At 62.9% G+C, this 18,413-nt stretch overlaps 3 protein-coding genes and 1 long non-coding RNA gene across 4 annotated transcripts in view; 3 read left to right on the top strand and 1 right to left on the bottom strand.

The window, feature by feature from the left end:
• LOC135403506 (uncharacterized) overlaps positions 1-11,853 on the top strand; it is a 73,744-nt gene extending 61,891 nt beyond the window's left edge. Inside the window, exons 2-3 of the long non-coding RNA XR_010425416.1 lie at positions 7,593-10,773; positions 11,277-11,853. This is a non-coding gene — a long non-coding RNA (uncharacterized LOC135403506). The remainder of the gene's footprint in view (positions 1-7,592; positions 10,774-11,276) is intronic.
• NR2C2AP (nuclear receptor 2C2 associated protein) lies at positions 5,322-7,131 on the top strand. Its single transcript, XM_064636941.1, has 6 exons — positions 5,322-5,367; positions 5,860-5,906; positions 6,104-6,194; positions 6,299-6,404; positions 6,655-6,815; positions 7,015-7,131. The coding sequence occupies exons 2-6, from the start codon at positions 5,866-5,868 to the stop codon at positions 7,129-7,131; spliced, it is 516 nt and encodes a 171-aa protein (XP_064493011.1). The 5' UTR covers positions 5,322-5,367; positions 5,860-5,865.
• On the bottom strand, positions 7,690-9,458 carry RFXANK (regulatory factor X associated ankyrin containing protein). Its single transcript, XM_064637593.1, has 4 exons — positions 9,339-9,458; positions 8,528-8,594; positions 8,318-8,398; positions 7,690-8,002 (listed from the first exon to the last, which is right to left on the bottom strand). Exons 1-4 carry the CDS (start codon positions 9,405-9,407, stop codon positions 7,944-7,946), a joined length of 276 nt encoding a protein of 91 aa, XP_064493663.1. The 5' UTR covers positions 9,408-9,458; the 3' UTR covers positions 7,690-7,943.
• Positions 11,854-13,392: 1,539 nt separating the features above from the next.
• BORCS8 (BLOC-1 related complex subunit 8) lies at positions 13,393-18,303 on the top strand. The gene is made up of 5 exons (XM_064637570.1): positions 13,393-13,493; positions 13,932-14,044; positions 16,135-16,199; positions 16,498-16,605; positions 17,338-18,303. Exons 1-5 carry the CDS (start codon positions 13,457-13,459, stop codon positions 17,378-17,380), a joined length of 366 nt encoding a protein of 121 aa, XP_064493640.1. The 5' UTR covers positions 13,393-13,456; the 3' UTR covers positions 17,381-18,303.
• Positions 18,304-18,413: the final 110 nt, after the last annotated feature.

The following is an 18,413-nucleotide window of genomic DNA, read 5'->3' as shown; positions in this document are numbered from 1 at the left end:
AAACAACCCCCCAGAAATGGGTGAGATGCTCCGAAGAGCTGCTACAAGAAACGACCCCCCAATATGGGAAAGAAAACCATCACTACTGGGGAAGGTTGGGTTTTTTTTTTGGGGGGGGGGGGGAGGGAGGGGTCACCTTCCCGCCGGTGACTGAAGAATGCCCCCCTGTCTCCCACGGGCTTGGCACCAAATAATATATCCCCCCTCCTTATTTTGCCCATAGGATGGATCCGTGGAAACCCGAGAGCAAAGTTCTCATTTCCGACTCCATTGTGCCAGACTTTTCGTGGCGTTTCCTGCCTTTTGTGAGCCCCCCCTGCTCCGGCACAATCCCGGCGTTGCCGGCACACAGAGCTCCTCTGTTCCCCTCCTTTATGTGGCTGCAGCTGGCGGCCCCATGGAGGTGCCCGAGCCTGGGGGACGGGGGACAGGGGGTGATGTCCCCAGGGGGTTTGCCAAGGAGAACGGGGGAGAGGGTCCCAGGGGGTTTGCCTGAACCCTGAAGTCCCGGCTTCTTCCCTGTCCTGGTGGATCCAGGCACCCCACAGGAGCTGGATCCTGCTCTCTCGCTTCGGGAAGGGCACCCATGGGGTGGTGCACCCTGTGGGTGCCCTTTGGGGTTGTTGGGAGGAGGGTGCTGCCCTGCTCAGGGAGGGGGAGTGGTGGTGGCAGGGCTGTGGGGTGGGGGCTGGCTCCGAGGTTCTCCCCCTGCTCATGGAAAAGCCTGGACACCCTTTGGGGTGACGATGCTCCTGCTGCCCCTCACCCCAGCCGGGCCCTGCACCCACAGCCCAAATCCCTCCCCCCTGCTCCTCACCCTCCTAAACTTCCCCTGGGAAAGCCACAGCACCGGCAGGGTCTGACCCACGTGAGGCATCAGGGGTCAGAGGGGTCCCTCCAGGAGCCCAACTGCTTCCCAGTGGGAAGGTGGGGTCCCCCTGCGCCCACCTCCCAGGGACCATCCCTGGAGGACAACCCCCAAGGATGCAGCTGCTCCCACCCACCCCTGACCCGGGAAGGATCCCGGGAAAAGCGGAGCCGGAGCCGCTCGGGGCCTCAAACCTGCCCAGGGGCTGGAGGCAGGGGAGGGGGGACAGAGGGACCCCCGGGCACCCACCCGGGCACCTCCCGGGGGCCACAGAGCCTGGCTGGGCCTGGCAGGGGCAGCGTGGTGGTGGCTCTGGCTCTGGCCGTCTGTGTGGCAGAGGGAGGTGCTGGCAGGGAGTCACCGGAGCTCCGCTCTCGAGTGGAGATAAATGTCACAGCAGCCACCAGCCAGCGCAGCCCCGGCACGGGGATTTCATGGACACCTCTCCCCCCGCTCCAGCAGCTGCTCCACGCCTGGGAATGCAGCCCGGGACCAGCTCCTCCGCTGGCAGCAGTTTGGAGCCCCAGCGTCCCCCGGGCTGGTCCCTGAGCTGGGAGGGGACTTCACGGGGCCTCATCGTTCCCCCGAGCCCAGCTTGGAGCCCCAACATCCCACCGTGGCCAAACCTTCACCTGGTGGGAGAGCCAGCTGTGCTGGCACCGAGGGGTGTCCCCACGTCCCCATCCCTGCCTGGGTTGGGGTCCCTTCCACACCCCCAGCCCCACATCCAGCGGCATCATCCCGGGAGCACTGAGCTGCTCCCACGAGGCACCACCTGCCATCACCAGGTCCCCGCCGTGCCCCACGTCCCCAGCCCTGCCGGGGACAGGCCGGGTGGCCCCGGGGCAGTGGTGGTGGGGTGACCCCATCCCTCTGTGCCACCCCCCCAGCCCCAGCCCCGGTGTCTGTGCAGGCAGGGACCGAGCGTCTCTCTGAGCCCAAACCCGGCTTTCTGGTGAAATCCTGCAGCAGTGTTGCCGTGACGACCCTCCCGCAGTTTCCATCCAGAGATGTTTTCCTTTGTTGTGACAGGGACGTGGGGAGCGGCCGCGGGGCCGTCGGGGTGTGATGATGGGGGGGGGGGGCTCCCGCTGCCAGGGGCAGGGACCCCCAGAGCCCGCAGGGGGACCCAGCTGGGCTCCAGCACCAGAGCAGGGCTGGGGGGGGTCTCCACGGCTCCAGCACTGCCCTGGCTTGGCCCCAACCACCCAGGGGACAGCAGAGGGGCCGGGAGCCAGGTGACACGAGTTTGAGAGGTCTCAGCCGGGTCTTGCTCCCCCCAGGAGCCACAACAGAGCGGAGACAGAGGGGAGCCGTGGCCAAGGGGCAGCACGGGGGCACCGCGGGGTCCTGGGGGGGGTGGAGGGGTTGGCTCTGTGCGAGGGGGTGCTGAGCACCCTCGTGCCCCCGGGACAGAGCTGGTTTGGGGGTCAGGGGGGGCCCAGGAGCCTCCCGAGCTGCCCGGTCTGGCAGCCGGGGCGGCGGCACCGTGACCGGGGTGCTGAGCAGTGCGACCGCGGCCACCCCGGGGGTGCTGAGCCCCCCGGGTGCCGGGGACCCTCCCTGCAGCCCCCCCTCAGCCAGAGCGTGTCTGTGTGCTCCCCATCCCTGGGTAGGGGGCTCACAGAGGGAGGGGGGTCCCCGTCCCGCGCCCCACGGAGCCGCTTGTTATTCCGCTCAGGTCCGAGGGCGGCTAATGAAGCCCGTTCCAGGAGAGCTGCCACATTCATCAGGATTGCAGCTCATTAACGGGGCCTCTGCCACCGCAGCTGGGGCCAGCGCTCGGGGCACTGGCACGGGGACAGGCAGCGGGCGGGCAGACGGGCAGACGGACGGACGGACGGACGGACAGGCGGCTCCACGGCAGGGACAACCCGCAGCTGGGGCCTGGCCTGGCCGAGGGGCTGCTCTGGAGTTGGGCAGCCACGGAGCTGCTCAGATCTGCTCAGCCACGGAGCTGCTCCAGAGGGGACAGGGTGAATCCCGGCACCGCCGTGGATCCCACGCTGCCCCCATCCCGCTGTCCCGGCTCGTTTCGGCTTCTGGCCGGGGCCAAACCTGATCCAGGGCACGAGCTGGGCATGGCAGCCCAGGGCCGAGGGCTGCAGAACCACCCCCCAGGGATGCAGGGATGCCGCCCTGCCCAGGCCCAACTTCCCTCCGAACCCACCAGCAGGATGCATCGATTTTATTTTCTGTTTCCATGGCAACTGCCTCCTTCCCTTCCCCCTTCCGGCAGCCGGACCCGCTCCTCGCCCTCCGGCAGCACCCACCCTGCTCCCGGGGCACGGGCTGGGATACAGCCCCTCCTGGGCATCCCCGGGGTGGCAGTGCCACCAGCTCACCCCTGTGCCCTCCGCGGTGCCAGCGGGGGATTTGGGGCCGGCGCGGGACAGGAGGGACCCCAGGACAGCCCCTCCCTGCCGGCAGCAATGATCAGCGGCAGGGCTGGCGGGACGCCGTGCTGGCTCATTAGCCAGGGCGGTAATTGTGCCCCCCCCGTGTGGGGACACCGAGCAGCATCTCCCGGTGGCAGAGCCGAGCTCGTTAATGGCACATCCCACCCTCGCAGCTGCTCACACCCCTGTGCCACATCCCCGGCACCCCCGGCGTGGGGACACCGGCACTGCCACAGCCCGGCCACAGCCCCTGCCCTCACCCCTCGGGACTAAAGGTCAGCCCGCGTCTTAAAACCGGCGTTAGAATGATGTGACTATGATTATATCCCGTATCCACCCCATTCCAGAGGCTCCCACCCCTCGCCGCCGTGCCCGACTCCTTCCCCGGCACAGAGATGCCACCACATTGTCATTCAGCATCAATCACAAACCACATCGGGCTGTGCCAAATCCTGCCCCCCCCCCGCCCTCCCCCGGGACCTCCCGTCCCCCCCGCTCGGGGGGGGATTTATCCATGAGAAAGGCCCATCCTGGAGAACAGGCAGAGCCCTGTGCCGGCAGCGCGGCCGCTGAATTCCGCCCGCGCCGCATCCCCCCGGGAATCTCCAGGGCTTTCGCGGAAGCGGAATTCAATCGGCACAAGCGATTAATTAATTAATGGTGAAGGGGCACAAGACCCGCTTCTTCTTCGGAAGCGGCTCCCGGGGCTGCTCAGCAAACCCCACACGCCGGCACCCGCCGCACAAAGGGCGCCGGCACCCGCTTCCCGCCGGGAGCGGGGGTCTGGATCCCTGCCGGCGCCTCCTTTGGCACCGGCCCGTCCATCAGCTCCCGGATCAATGGCCAAGCCCCCCCGGCGGGCGGCGGAGGGCCGGGCTGGCCGGCAGCCGGGAGCCGGCGGCGATGCCAGGCCGGCCCAGCCCGCGGGGCGCGGCCCCGGCGCGTTCCTCGACAGCCAGCGCGGGGCCCGGGCCGCGATCCCGCCGTCCCGCTGCCTCCCGCTTCCCCACGGGGCTGGAGGGGCCGGGGGCGCTGGGCTGAGGGGGGAGGGAGTGCCGGGAGGTGGCCCAGCTGGCCGAGCTGTCTGTCCCCCTGTCTGTCGCCCTGTCTGTCCCCCGGCGCGCAATTAGCCCGGGGGCAAATGAGGCTCCTGCGGTTTTTGACCCAATTTCTCCGGCGGCTCCCGGCGGGGGGAAGGAGGGGAGGAGGGAGGAGGGAGACGGAGCCAGTCACGAGTGTGCTGGTGTGTGTCACACGTGTGAGTGAGCACGCTGGGGCACACACGTGTGTGCTGGTTGGCATGTGTGGGCATGTTCAGGCACACACGTGTGTGCTCCCTGACATGTGTGTGCTCCTTGACATGTGTGTGCCCACTGAAACCTGTGTGTGCTGGTTGACATACGTGTGCAGGCTCGGGCACACGCGTGTGTGCTGGATGACACGTGTGTGCTGGATGACACGTGTGTGCTCCCTGGCACGTGTGTGCTGGCTGACATGTATGTGCTCCCTGCAGGGATACAGGGATGAGCAGGATTGCTGGGCCGAGTAAGGGTTCTGGGATCTGCAGGGATGTGCAGGGATCTGCAGGTATAGGCAGGGATATGCAGGGATGTGCAGGGATGCGGGATTCAGGGATGCAGAGATGTGCAGGAATTCAGGGATGCAGGGATATGCAGGGATGGGGGATTCAGGGATGCAGAGATGTGCAGGAATTCAGGGATGCAGGGATATGCAGGGATATGCAGGGATATGCAGGGATGTGCACGGTTGCAGGGATATGCAGGGATGCGGGATCCAGGCATCCCTCCCACCCCGCACTCCCTCCCTCCCGGTCCCACCTACAGCGCTGCCCCGGGGGGTCCCCGCGCCTCCCGCCGGGTCCCCCCTGTACCGGGGGGGGGGTCCCCCCGATCCCAAGGACACGCGGGGCCGGGATGGACGAGGCTTTGGCAGAGGGGGCGAACACGGGGGGGTCCCGGGGCTGCCCCGCGGGGCGCGGGGGGGTCCCCGCAGCGGGGAGGGCGGAGCGGGGGGAGGGCAGGGGGGAGGTACCGGACACCGGGAACGGGGAAGCGGCTCCGCCTCTTCCTGCGGCGGGCGGTGAGTGCGGGGATGGCCCGGCGGGACGGGGGTGGGCGTGGGGGCGGCTCCGGGCGGGGGGACGGGGCTGCCGGGGGTCCCCATCGCTGTGCGGGTCCCCCCGATGCTGTCCCAGGGTCCCCATCGCTGTCCCAGGGTCCCCAGTACGATCCAAGGGTCTCCATTCCTGCCGAGGTGTTCCCGGTGCTGCTTTGGCTGTCTCCAATATAGCTCAGGGGTCCCCAGTGCTGCTCAGGGGTCCCCAGTGCTGCTCAGGGGTCCCCAATGCAATCCAAGGGTCTCCGTTCCTGCCCAGGGGTCCCCACCACTGCCAGAGTGTCCCCAATGGTACTTGAGGGTCCCCAATACTATCCAAGGGTCTCCATTCCTGCCCAGGAGTCCCCAACGCTGCCAGAGTGTCCCCAGTGCTGCCCAGAGTGTCCCCAGTCCTGCCCAGGGGTCCCAGTCCTGCCCAGGGGTCCCATGTCCCCTCCCCTCGGGGTCTCTCCCCAGGCCGCGATGCCGCTGCAGCCCCTGGTCTGTGCTGACACAACCACGCGGTGAGTGCTGATCCCTGCCGGGTGTCCCTTGGTCCCTGCCGGGTGTCCCCTGGTCCTTGCTGGGTGTCCCCTGGTCCCTGCCGGGTGTCCCCCGGTCCTTGCTGGGTGTCCCTTGATCCCTGCCAGGTGTCCCCCGCTGCCCCCAGGCCCCAGGAGGGTCTCATGCCCCCAGCCTGTCCCCTGCCCTGTCCCTGCAGGGTGAGCTCGGTGCTGAACCGGGACGTGAAGCAGTTTGGGAAGCAGCACATGTTCGACGCCAGCGAGGAGACCTGCTGGAACTCGGACCAGGTTTGGGGGCACGGGGACGGGAGAGCCACGGGGGTGGCCCAGGAGCCCCGCTCTGCCCCCTCTGTGACATCCCTGTGACATCCCTGTGTCGTTCCTGCCCCCAGGGCTCGTGCCAGTGGGTCACCCTGGACTTCCCCCGCCCCGTCAAGGTCTCGCAGCTCCAGGTCCAGTTCCAGGGGGGATTCTCCAGCCGGCTGTGCACGCTGGAAGGTGGGGTTTGGGGGTACCTGGGCAGTCCCCTTGCCTTGGTTTGCCCACACCTGGGTCCTGCAGGCGGGGAAGGGAAGGCCCAGGGGGGTTTGTTGGCCGTTCCCAAAGCCCAGGAGGGGCTGAGGCCGTGGGCTGGAGCAGCTCCCGGGGTGGACAGCCAGGAGCTGGGGGGTCTCGGGGTGCTGGGAGGATTTTGGGACAGCCACCGGGGGCTCCCCAGCACCTGAACCTCCCCCCTCATCCTCCACAGGCTGCAGAGCAGGTGAAGAGCTGGTGAAGATCTCCGAGCTGTACCCCCAGGACAGCCATGCCATGCAAATATCCTTTGCCATGTGTGGCCCTCCCCTTGGTGGGGGGGCTCGGAGCCCCCCGAGGCTGTGGAGGGGGGATGAGGGCACAGTTGGGAACCTGGTGGGGCTTTGCCACTGCCAGAGCTGCTCAGCAGAGCTGGAGCACCCAGGCTGTGAACCCCAGGGGTGCCCACCGGGAGCAGGTCTCCCACTGCCTGTTCTATTCCTGGTTTATTCCTGTTCTATTCCTGTTTTATTCCTGTTCTATTCCTATTTTATTCCTGTTCTACTCCTGGTTGGTTCCTTCACGGGCCCTGCAGAGGTTCCAGGTAGAGGAGAAGGTGCTGGACAGGCTGAAGATCACCTTTGAGAACAGCACAGACTTCTTTGGCAGGATCGTGGTCTATCACCTGGGGGTGCTGGGGGAGAGGCTGTAGGACACTGGGGGGGCTGCCCCCGCCCCTGGGGGGCTCTGAAAACCTGCCCCAGCTGCCCCCCAAGGAACCCCCATCCCCAGGGATGGCAGTGATGGAGGGACACCCCCATCCCCGTGGGATCCCCTGGGTGGGACTCGGGTGTGCAACCAGATGAATAAAGGGTGTCCCTGCTCCCTCCTGGCTGCTCCTTGGGAAGTGGCCCCCCAGGACTGAGCCCTTGGGGGTTTGGCTTGAGCAGGAGGGAGGAGGAGTGTCCCCTCAGGAGTGTCCCCACGGGCTGTCTGTCACCTTTGCTGGCCGCCCCTGAACTCCTTGGGGCAGCTCCTGCCTGGGATGGCAGCGTGCCAGGGCTGTGCTACATTCCTGGCTGCCAGGGCGATGCTTCCTGCAGGATTTTCCTCCTTCCTCCTCCCTGGCTGGGTGCAGGGGAGGCTTGGCAGGTTTATGGGAGGGGATACCAGGGTGTCGGGCCCAGTTCCCCCTGTGGTTCCCCAGTAAGTGGGACTGGGAGGGAACAGGGGCTGTGACAGGCCAAGGCAATGCACAGGGCTCCACAGGGCTGCTTTAGGGTTTAATTCCGAAAATGTGATCCTGGGATACACAGAGCAGCTGAGCCTGGGATGGGGCAGAAACGCAGCTGCCCTGAGGAATGAACGTCCCTGGGTGTGAGCACCGGGGCTGTGCCAACCCTGGGAGAGCTGTGGATCCATGGAGGGCTGGATTCCTGGACTCCTCTGTGTGCCCCTTGCCTGCAGCATCGTGCCATGGCCCGTTTCCTGGTCCCAGAGCAGAGCTGGGGCTGCAGCCCCGTGTCACTCCAGCCCCTTGTTCTGGAACAGCTTCAGGATGTGGTTCTCGATGACCTGTTGGACTAAGGGAGGGAGAGAGGTGGCACCTGGGGAAGCCAAGCCTGTGAGGAGCCACTGCTGCTGTGGGAAGGAGCTGGTCACCCTTGTGCTCCTGTTTCCTGATGGAAAACCCCCTTCTCCAGGGGCCTGTCCCCCCCTCCCCATCCCAGCCCTATCCCCAGGGTTGGGAAGCGGAGCCCGAGGAGGATCCGATTTCCCTGGATTGATGTCTCTGCGTGGCAGGGCTGTGGGGGGAGGTCAAAGCAAGCCCCAGGCAGTGCTGGAAGCTGGGAATCACCTGGAGGTTTTCCAGGGAGGGAAGGGGAGGGGACACCTGCCTTTCTTGTGGCCCAGGGCCACGGCCAGATCCATGGGGGTGTAGCCGGAATCCGCCTCCTCCGTCAGGTCAGCGCCGTGAGCTGCGGGCAGAGAGCAGGGCAGGGGGGGTGAGGGGACCCCCAAAAGCTGCCCCTGCACCCCCCCAGGGGCGTGTCCCTCTCTTCCCGAGGCGGGGGAGCAGCAGTTCCAGGCTCAGGGGTTCCCCTTACCCAGCAGGGCCTCCACACACTTGACGTGGTTCCCGCGCACGGCGTAGAGCAGGGGGGTGCCGCCGTTCTGGGGACAGGGGGACAGGGACGGTCACTGCAGGGCTCCCACAGCTCCTGCTCCTCCCTGACAGGGAGGCCCCAACCTGCTGGGATCCCCCTTCCACCCCCTACCAACCTCCAGGCTGGGATCCCCCTCCTGCCCTTCTTCCCAGCTTCCCAGGCTGGGACTCGCTGGGATCCCTCTTACACCTTCCCCCAGTTCTGGGTTGGGAACCACTGGGATCCCCCTCTCACCCTCTCCCACCTCCTGCTGGGACCCACTGGGATTGCCCTTCTGCCCTCTTCCAGCTCCAGGTTGGGATCCTCCTTCCACCCTCTCCCAGCTCTGGGTGGGATCCCCCTTCCACCCTCTCCCACTGCAATCTCCATCCTCTCCCAGCTCCAGGCTGGGATTCACAGGGATCCCCCTTCCACCCTCTCCCAGCTCCAGGCTGGGATCCCCCTTCCACCCTCTCCCAGCTCCCTGCTGCTGTTCCCTCCCAGAGCAGCTCCCTGCAGGTTTTATTCTTCCCTCTGCGACACAATAACTTTTAATCTGTGTCACTGCTAAAAACCACCCCAATCTCTGCTCGTGGGGAGTTTCCTCATGGAAAAAAACCATTTAAAATTATTATCCCAGTTAATTTATGGGAACAACCACAGGAGCAAGGCTGGGAGCCTGGGAAGCACCAGCCTGGAAGGATGGGAAACAAGCTTTGTGGAGGCCTGTCCTGGTGGCCCTGGTGGCCCTGGTGGCCCTGGTGGCACTCACCCAGTCGTAGATGTTGATGTCCACGTTCCTCTCCAGCAGCAGGGTGACAATGTCCGTGTATCCCCCCATGCTGGCCAGGGACAGGGCACTCTCCCTCTCCTTGGCCAGGGCGTGGGGATCAGCCCCCTGGGAACGACACCGGGGTTGGTCCTGGCAGGTGGCAGAGCCCTGGGACACCCTGGGGGGCTCATCCCGGAGCCAGGTCCCCACAGGGCACGGGGTTCACACCTTCCCAGCCAACCAAAATCCCCTCCTGGCCAAAATCCTTGCTGGGCGTGTTTCAATCATCACCAAGCATCTCATGTGAGGCCTAAAAAGCCCTTCTCCAGTGTCCTGATGGATCCTGTCACTCAGCATCACCAGGGACAGCATCCCTGGCCTGTCTGGATGTCTGCACAGTATCCGGGGTCTTTTTTGCACTGATTCCCATGGAAAACCTCCCTGTCCTCCAAGCCCTGCCAGCCCCGGGCCCCTCCTGGCCTTCATCTGGGGGCCACCTCATTTATGGGGTTTCTGTTTGTCCTTCTGTCCTGCTGCTGACACAGGAGCAGAGCTTGGTCGGTGCTTCCCAGAGCTGTGGGTGTTTCCCAGCCCTTGGATCCAGGGGGATGTGGGAGCAGCCCCCTCCAGAGGGCGGGATGTGATCCCTGCTCCCTCCCCTGGGCTGCACACCCGGCACTCCCGGGCTCCTGAAGGGCCACCACACCTCACTGAGCACATTTGCTGGCAGATCAGAGGGCCCCAGTGATAAACCCGATCCCAAATGAGCAGTGAGCAGAGATTTAATTACAAACAGCCCCTCCTGGCTGGGGGATGAGGCTCTGAGTGCTCCTGGCCGAGCTCACGGCCCGAGGGGCACCCGGCAGCTCCTGCTGGATGCCAAGGGAAAGCCTGGCTGAGGAGGCACCAGGACGGTGCTGGACAGTTTGGGAGCCACTGGGATTGGGGTGGGAAGCTCCCTGTTATCCAGGGGCTGCCTGGATAAGCCTTACCCACTCCAGCAGGTGCCGGACCGTCTCGATCTCCCCGAAGGCGGCCGCCCAGATGAGGGGGGTGAAGCCTCTCTCGTCGGGTTTGTTCACCAGGTTCTCACCTGCACAGACACGGGGGGACACTGGTGGGAAGGGCAAAGCCCCCTCTGCTCCCTGTCCTCCCAGCAAACCCAGCAGAACCTCCTCAGCTGGCTGGAGCTGAGGATCCTCGAGGTCTTTTCCCACCTTAAGGATCCCGTGGCTGGATGAAAACCGAGCTGGGGGTGTGGGAGTCACCAGCCAGGACCTGGCAGGACCTGGGCTGAGAGAGGGAGCCACGAACCTTTCCGAAGGTGCTCCTTCAGCTGGATGAGCTCCCCTTGGGCAGCAAGTTGGTGGATGGACAGTGCTGGGGGAGAGAGGAAGGATTCACCCACCGGGACAAAACCCTTCCCCAGCTGCAGGTGGGTCCCTGGCCCAAAAATCCCTCCCTCCTGCCACTCAGTGGTGTGAAGAGCACGACACAGAGGGTCCCCCCCGTGTCCTGCTGTCCCTCTGTCCCCTCCACACCCCCTCTGTGACCCTCTGCCTGGTGGCACTCACTGTCCAGCGTGGCTGGCAGGGCTGAGACCTCGTTGCCTCGTTGCCTGTTGGTCAGAGTGTTGGAGTGTTTCAGGGGGAAACCTGGTCCAGGGAGAGGAGAGAGGGTTCATTCTCTATTTATTTATTCTCTACTCATTTACCTTTTATTCTCTTTTTTTTTTATTCTCTATTCATTTAGCTTTTATTCTCTATTTTTTTTTATTCTCTACTCATTTACCTTTTATTCTCTATTTATTTATTCTCTATTCATTTAGCTTTTATTCTCTATTTTTTTTATTCTCTACTCATTTAGGTTTTATTCTCTATTTTTTTCTATTCTCTACTCATTCAGGTTTCATTCTCTGCATTTATTCCCCGTGCACAGGGAGGAGCTGCTTCCTGAGAGCTCAGGCCTCATCCGAAGCTGTTCCCTGGCAAAAACCGAGTCCTGCAAAACCAGGGATCAACCCCTTGCAAGTAAAAACTCTGGAGAATGAGGTTTGACAGAGACCAAGAGCTGAGCAGGGAGACAAACCAGCCCCAGGGAGATAAACCAGCCCCAAGAGCTGCCTGAGGAGGGACAGGATCCACCCAGGGGGGAAGCAGGGACCTGGAATTGAGGGCATAAATGCAGATGTGCACTCAGGTCCATCCTCCTATTTCCTGCCCTTGGGAGGCTCCACTCGGAAATCCCAGCGTGTCTTCGAGCAGTTTTTAATCAGGGAAGCCCGTGGAAGGGCTTTCCCAGCTCCAGTTCCACTGCGTGGAGCTGCAGCGACCTCTCACTGCTGGCACGAGGCAGCGCCAAGGGCTGGGGCTGGGAATGGCTCTGGGAGGGCCTGGAGCTGGGAATGGCTTTGGGAGGGCCTGGCAGCAGTCTGGGACTGTTCTCCAGCAGATCTGCCGGGCTGGGAGCACCCGGGGAGCTCCGTCTCCCTCTGGCTCTGCAACACTCACCGTCCAGGGCGGGCAGGTCGGCGCTGCTCTGGGCGTCCAGCGAGGGGTTCCTGGGGGGCTCAGCTCCACCTGCAAACCAGGGCGGCTCTCAGGGACCCTGGGGGACCCCACACCCCATGTGTCTGAGCCCAGGGGGGCTCCAGGACAGCTGGGAGTGGGACAGGATTTCTGGGGTGCCCTGTGCAGGGACAGGGGTTGTTGGGGTGCCCTGTGCAGAACCTGGATTTTTGGGGTGCCCTGTGCAGGGTCAGGATTGTTGGGGTGCCCTGTGCAGGGTCAGGATTGTTGGGGTGCCCTGTTCCCGCACAGGGGTCGGACTGATGATCCTGATGCCTCCCTTCCCACTCAGGATACTCCACGATTCCCAGCCCGGCAGGGACCCCACTGTGCCCACCCCAGAGCAGAAGGCACTTTGATCCCCTGAATCCCGATTTACAGTGGGGGGCAGGATCCCGGATCCACACATCCTCCATCCCAGACTCACCATCCCCTCCGTCCCCCGCATCCCTGCTCTCCTCCAGCTCCTCCTCCTCCTCCTCCTCCTCCTCGTTTTCATCCCGTTCCCCCCCAATTCTCGCCCTTTTCCTTGGCGTCCCCGTGGCTCGGGCTGGGGGGTCTCGGGGGGGTCTCCGCGACCCCCACCAGCTGCTCCTTCACCTTCGGGAGGGGGACACCTGCAAGAAAGTGTTGGGAAGAGGGGGAAAAGCCGGGGAAAAGCGGGGAAATGTGGGACACAACCCCCCCCCAGCACCAAGTCCTTGCGACCCCCAACCCGCGGCACAATTTGGGGGTCCCCCCCTTACCCCCCTCCCCCCAAATCCCAGCGCCCACCGGAGCTCAGGGAAGGGGGACCCCAACTCCCCCTCCCCAATATTCCTCCCCAGCCCCTCACCGCGGTCTCCGCTCCCTGTTCCCCGTTCCCGGGAAGGCTCCGGGGGGGTGGATTTTGGGGGGTTTCGGGGGGTCCCGTCCCGGCTCCACCCGCCCGCTGACGACGGGGGAGGGAACGCGGCCTTAAAGCGACAGGGATGGCGGGGACAGGGTGGCGGAGGGGCGGCGAGACCCTCCCCCGGCCTTGGGGACACGTGGGGGACATCTTGGGGACACTCCCCCCCTTTATCCCTTTATCCCTTATCCCGCCCCGGACAGCGGATTCAGCCCCCAGCCCACGGGAATGGGAGTATCCAAACACCCACAGCGCCACGGGGGGCTGTGAGGGGACACGGGGGGAGCCCAGGGGGGTCCCCAGGGTGTCGCAGCCCCGGGAAGGAGGGGGATGGCGGGGAGGTGACACCCCACACACCCCGGACCCCCATCTCCCCTCCGCGCTGGCTCGGGGCAGCGGGGGCGCCCCGGCCCGACCCGGGGGCGGCCAAACCGGGCAACTCCGAGGCCGCCTCGCGATGTGACCGTGGAGGGGCTGGTCTGGGGACACTGAGCCCGGGGAGCGCCCGGTTTTGGGGAAGGGGGGACCCCCCACATCTCAAGGGCTCAGCGGAACGGTGTCTCCGCGGCCGTGTTTCCACCCGGCGCTGTTTTCGCCGTCGGGGCGCGGCCGGGGCGGTTTCGGGGACGCGCCGGCGGAAGCGGAAGTGGCGGCGGGCGGCGATGGAGGAGCCCGAGATGCAGCTGAAGGTGAAGAAAGGTGGGAACGGGTTTGGATGTCTCCAGGAGGGGTTGGGATGTCTCCAGGAGGGGTTGGGATGTCTCCAGGAGGGGTTGGAATGTCTCCAGGAGGGGTTGGGATGTCTCCAGGAGGGGTTGGGATGTCTCCAGGAGGGGTTGGGATGTCTCCAGGAGAGGTTGGGATATCTCCAGGAGGGGTTGGGATATCTCCAGGAGGGGTTGGGATGTTTCCAGGAGAGGTTGGGATGTCTCCAGGAGGGGTTGGGATATCTCCAGGAGGGGTTGGGATGTCTCCAGGAGGGGTTGGGATATCTCCAGGAGGGACTGGAATGTCTCCAGGAGGGGTTGGGTGGGGCTTTGCTCTGATCTCTCACTTGCTGTGTCAGGACCAAGGCCAGGGGACCCTTCCCAAGGCCCTGGAGCTCCTGATCTTCCCTAATCCCACGTTTCCCTGCAGTCACAGACAAGTTCACGGAGAGCCTGTACGTGCTGGCCAACGAGCCCTCGGTGGCCCTGTTCCGGCTGCAGGAGCACGTCCGCAGGTCCCTCCCGGAGCTCGCCCAGCACAAGGTCGGTTCCTCCCCAAAATCCCACCCAACCCTGCCCTCTGTCCTTGGGAAGCCATTCCCCCTTTCCTGGCACTCCAGGGTTCTCCTGGAGCCCCTTTAGGCCCTGGAAGGGGCTCTGAGGTTTCCCCGGAGCTTCTCTGCTCCAGCCTGGCCTTGGGCACTTCCAGGGCTGGGGCAGCCACAGCTTCTCTGGGAATTCCATCCCAGCCCCTCCCCACCCTCCCAGGGAGGAATTCCTTCCCAATATCCCATCCAACCCTCCCTCTGGCAGTGGGAAGCCATTCCCCATTATCCTGTCATTCCATCCCTTTTCCAAAGTCCCTCTCCATCTTTCCTGTCAGCTCCTCCAGGTCCTGGAAGGCCACAATCAGGTCACCCCAAAGCTTCTTTTCTCCAGGCTGGACAATCCCAGCTCTCCCAGCTTTTCCTCACAGCAGAGCTGCTCCATCCCTGAATCATCTACATCCCTCCCTATTTTCATGGGAGAACAGGAAGGAGGGAATCCCCCTGGAACAGGAAAAGGGAACGTTGCCGACTTATCCACCCATCTGAGGCCAAAAACTCAGGATTCCCAACCACGATCCTGCAGCTGGAGGGGAAGCAAAACAAGCCCTGCAGGGAGAGGTTTTTCCTTCCCACATAAATTGAGGAGCAGGGGGAGAGGAGGGGAGGGAGAACCACGGGATAATGAACTGCCCATCCCATCTTTCCTCTGGAGCTCTGCTCTGCCAGCCAGGATTCATCAGGAATGTTGCCTCTGGAATGGCTCCCTGCCTCCTGTCCGTGCTGATGCACTGTCAGGGCCCCTTCTCCACCTTGGCTTTAAATGCCCTGCTTCCCAAATTTCCCCGGATTGGGACACTGGAGTATCCAATGATTTATGAAGTGCTGCTGTGGGAGGGCTCTGGAGGTGGGGACGAGGCACATTCCAAGGGGATTGGCTTGGGATCTCATCCCTCAGCTGTCACTTGCTTCCTTTCCATGAGAGTGGTCCCAGTTTCCAGGGAATGTGCCCCAGGCAGAGGGAAGTTGAGGGAATTGTTTCCCTCCCTGCCCAGGAGCAGGGGGAGGAGCTGCAGGACAATCCCTGGCCCTGGAGCAGCTCCCAGGCCTGTTCCCAGTGGCACAGAAGGACCCCTCCTGCAGAGAGCCCCTGGCATGCAGGGGCTTGTTCCTTTTGTATCCCGGGCTCTGGGCTCCACATTCCAGGCTTTGAGCAGCAGGAAGGCTTTGGGATGAAGTCCAAGCTCCTTCCCGACCTCCTGCACTCGGGAGAGGCCTCTGGATTCCCTCTGGATTCCCTCTGGATTCCCTCTGGTGTGTGTCAGCTATTCCAGCAGGACGGCCTGGGGAAGGAGCTCCCCTGAGAACACCCTCTGGAGCGCCCAGGAACTCCTCCAGGACTTTGGGAATCATTGTCCCTGGAGCTGCAGCCCCGAGTTCAGCCCTCATTCCTGGATTTGTTGGGTTTTCCCTTTGTTTGGGAGCTGGGGGGGTGCAATTCCATCCCGGGCCAGGCCTGGCTGGGCGCAGAGCCGAGTTTGTGGGAGGTTTACAGGGCTCATTCCAGGTGGGAAAGGAAGGAGATGGTGAAGATTCCTGCTTGGGATCAGCCTCTGGAGTTTGGGAGCATTCATGGGACATTCGTGGCTGGGAAAACATCGGAGTGGCAAATCTAAAGAAACCTGATGAAACCTGAACTTGGAGCGCCGGGAAAGCTTTTCCCTCTTTATTTTTTTTTTTAGGAAGGACTAAGGGCTGAATTCCACAGGGGTTGGGATCCCAGCTGGGCCAAACACCCCGTGGGTGGGTGCTGCTCCAAACACTGGGAATTGGGCTCAGTGCTCAGCTCACCCCCTGCCCGAGGGTGACTCCCAGCTGGCCCAAACACCTCCAAACCCAGGGAATTCCGGCCGGAATATCCCAATTCCTGCAGCAGCCCTTCCAGAAACACACTCCATAAACCCTGATTTCAGAGAGCCCCGTTCCCAGTGGGAAGCAGCCCTTTTTGGGAGAGGCTGGCAGGGCTGTGGGCAGTGCCCTCCTGACCCTGGGCAGTGCCTTCCTGACCCTGCCATCCCCCTTTTCCAGTCGGACATGCAGAGCTGGGAGGAGCAGAGCCAGGGAGCCATTTACACCGTGGAATACGCCTGCAGGTACCTGTGCTCGCCCCTGCAGCCCTGGGAGGGGATAACCAAAAGCAGGATCCACCCCCAGGGAGCCAGGATGAGCAGGAGGGGGGGTGTGGGCTGGGAAATGTCGGGAATTGTCAGGAATTCCGGGGCTCTGAGCTCTTCCCACCTCTCCGGGAATCCGCGAAGTTAAAACTGAGATTCCCTCTCCACAACCCTCTCCCTCAGGGAGGGGGGGGACTGTGGGACTTGAAACCCTCGGGAATGGCAGTTCCCTGTGCCCCCATCCCCCTTTTTTCCTTTTTTTCCCCCCCTCTCCCAGCGCCATCAAGAACATGACTGACAGCACCGTGTACTTCAAGAGCATCGACAGCCTCCTCAGGCACGCCATCGCCACCAAGGAGCAGCTCCACGCCGCCCAGGGCAAGAGGTAGCCATGGAAAAGGGCTCTCCAGAGCCTGCAGCAGCCCTGGGGGACCTAAAGATTTTAGGGAGAACTCTCCAGAGCAGTTACCTCAGCGGTGGGATTGCAAAATAACCCTGGGAGAGAGTTGATTTCCCCCCCTCGGGAAAGGGAGGTTTGGGTGTGGAACGTGGGAAGTCTTTGCTGCCCCGAGGGTGTTTGGTGCTGCAAGGGGTGGGGAGAGGCTGGTTTGGGGCAGTTTTCTGTCTTTTTGGGGGCAGAATCCCTCAGAAATAAGTGGCAGCAGGAGGATGATGCATTTCTGTGTCTGCAGTTGAGCTCCAGCTACTGAAATATCCTGTGACAGGTTGTCTGACTCTGGTGTGTTTGTCTCTCCTGAGAACGGGGTTGGCACTGCAGTGGGAGGGAGAAAATTCCCAAATCCCTGACAACCCACCCCAGCAAACAGAGCCCCCTCTGCCCCTGCAGAGAGGCCACGAGATTCCTGGTTCAGGATCCACCTCCTCCCAGCTCCTGCACGCCAGGGTCGCACTCTGGGCCTCCCAGAGCATTTTTATTTGGGTTTTGGGGGGCTGTGGGTGCAGAGGTGGCTCTGACACCCCCCAGGGGCTGCTGTGGCAAAGGTGTCCTTGTCCCAGCTGCTCCCCTGCAAACACCAGGAGGGTTTTACTGGAGAGGAGCCCTGATTTTTCACATTTCAGGGCAGCTGGACGTGACTCTCCCTCCTTCTTTTTGCAGCACCGTTGCCCCCCAAGCCAAGAATCCTCCAGCCAGCTCCTGATTTCCTCCAGACCATCCTGTGCTGCCCTTTCCAGCCCAGCTCTGCTCTCCAGCCTCGGGAAGGAGCGAGGAACAACCTGCCCAACCTGTGGGGCTGCCCAGGTAGAGAGTCCAGAAGGTTCTGGGCCTTCCCTGAGTGGGAAAATCCTGCCTTTGGGGGGTGCTCTCGTGTCCCTTTCCACAGCACCTGCCCAAGGGAGAGGGGCTGGTTGGGTTTGTCCTTTCCAGTTCTTCCTCTGCCTCTTGGTCACAGAAATGTCTCAGAAGAAAAAAAGCCAAAAAAAACCCCCCAACAAACAAACAACAAAAGAAAACCCCAAACTAGGCCTTGCTTTCAGTGTTTTGGAGGTGGTTGTGGAAGGGCTGGAATGTGGGCACGCTCCAGCTCTGTCCAGCAGGAATTCTGCAAGGAGAGCTTTTCCTGTCTCTGTGCCAGGGGGTTGCTGGGTTCGGTTTTAATGAGAACCATAATAAAAAGAAGAGGAAAAGCAAAACAAAACACCAAAAAAAAAATAAACCAAGAAGAAAGTTCTGTTCCAAACCTTCCCCCCCTCGGGCTGGGGGGTCCTGGCTCCACGTGTTCCAAAGGGCACAGAGCAGAGCAGTGCAGAGCTGGAGGCTTTCAAGTGGGAAAAGGGACTGTCCTGTTCTTTAAAAACCAACAAAACAAAATAAGGAGGGGGGGATTTCTTCATCCCCTGTCGAGCAGTGGGAAGCAGGGCTGTGCTCACAGCTCTGGGGGTCACTGGAAAGAGGATCTTTGGAGTTCATCTCTCCTGGATCCAGCGGGATTCTCCTGCTGAGGAGTCTGCCAAGGATACAGGGAACAGAGCAGTGGCACCCCAGACCCCCTCTGTGCCAGCCCAGCCCACCCTGTGCAGGCTGAGTGATGCCTAAAATCCACATAAACACATATTTAAGGCATCCTGGGGACTCCTCTGGTTCCTTCTCACTCCTCCATCACCTCCCTCGGATTCCAACAGCAGGGAAAGCCAGCCCTGCTCAGCTGGTGTAGGGGTGAGGATGGAGGAGGG

The sequence above is a fragment of the Pseudopipra pipra genome, chromosome 27, assembly GCF_036250125.1.
Source record: "Pseudopipra pipra isolate bDixPip1 chromosome 27, bDixPip1.hap1, whole genome shotgun sequence".
Classification (NCBI taxonomy): Eukaryota; Metazoa; Chordata; class Aves; order Passeriformes; family Pipridae; genus Pseudopipra; species Pseudopipra pipra.
This window is presented reverse-complemented; position numbering and strand designations above follow the sequence as displayed.

Coding starts and splice junctions, on each gene's coding strand:
- RFXANK (XM_064637593.1), bottom strand. CDS start 9,407: ATGGGGGGATACACGGACATTGTCACCCTGCTGCTGGAGAGGAACGTG. Junction 8,595..9,338: donor ACATCAACATCTACGACTGG/GTGAGTGCCACC, acceptor CCCTGTCCCCAG/AACGGCGGCACCCCCCTGCT. Junction 8,399..8,527: donor GTGTGTGGAGGCCCTGCTGG/GTAAGGGGAACC, acceptor CTCTGCCCGCAG/CTCACGGCGCTGACCTGACG.
- BORCS8 (XM_064637570.1), top strand. CDS start 13,457: ATGGAGGAGCCCGAGATGCAGCTGAAGGTGAAGAAAG. Junction 16,200..16,497: donor ACCGTGGAATACGCCTGCAG/GTACCTGTGCTC, acceptor CCCCTCTCCCAG/CGCCATCAAGAACATGACTG. Junction 16,606..17,337: donor CACGCCGCCCAGGGCAAGAG/GTAGCCATGGAA, acceptor TTCTTTTTGCAG/CACCGTTGCCCCCCAAGCCA.
- NR2C2AP (XM_064636941.1), top strand. CDS start 5,866: ATGCCGCTGCAGCCCCTGGTCTGTGCTGACACAACCACGCG. Junction 5,907..6,103: donor TGTGCTGACACAACCACGCG/GTGAGTGCTGAT, acceptor CTGTCCCTGCAG/GGTGAGCTCGGTGCTGAACC. Junction 6,405..6,654: donor CCGGCTGTGCACGCTGGAAG/GTGGGGTTTGGG, acceptor CATCCTCCACAG/GCTGCAGAGCAGGTGAAGAG.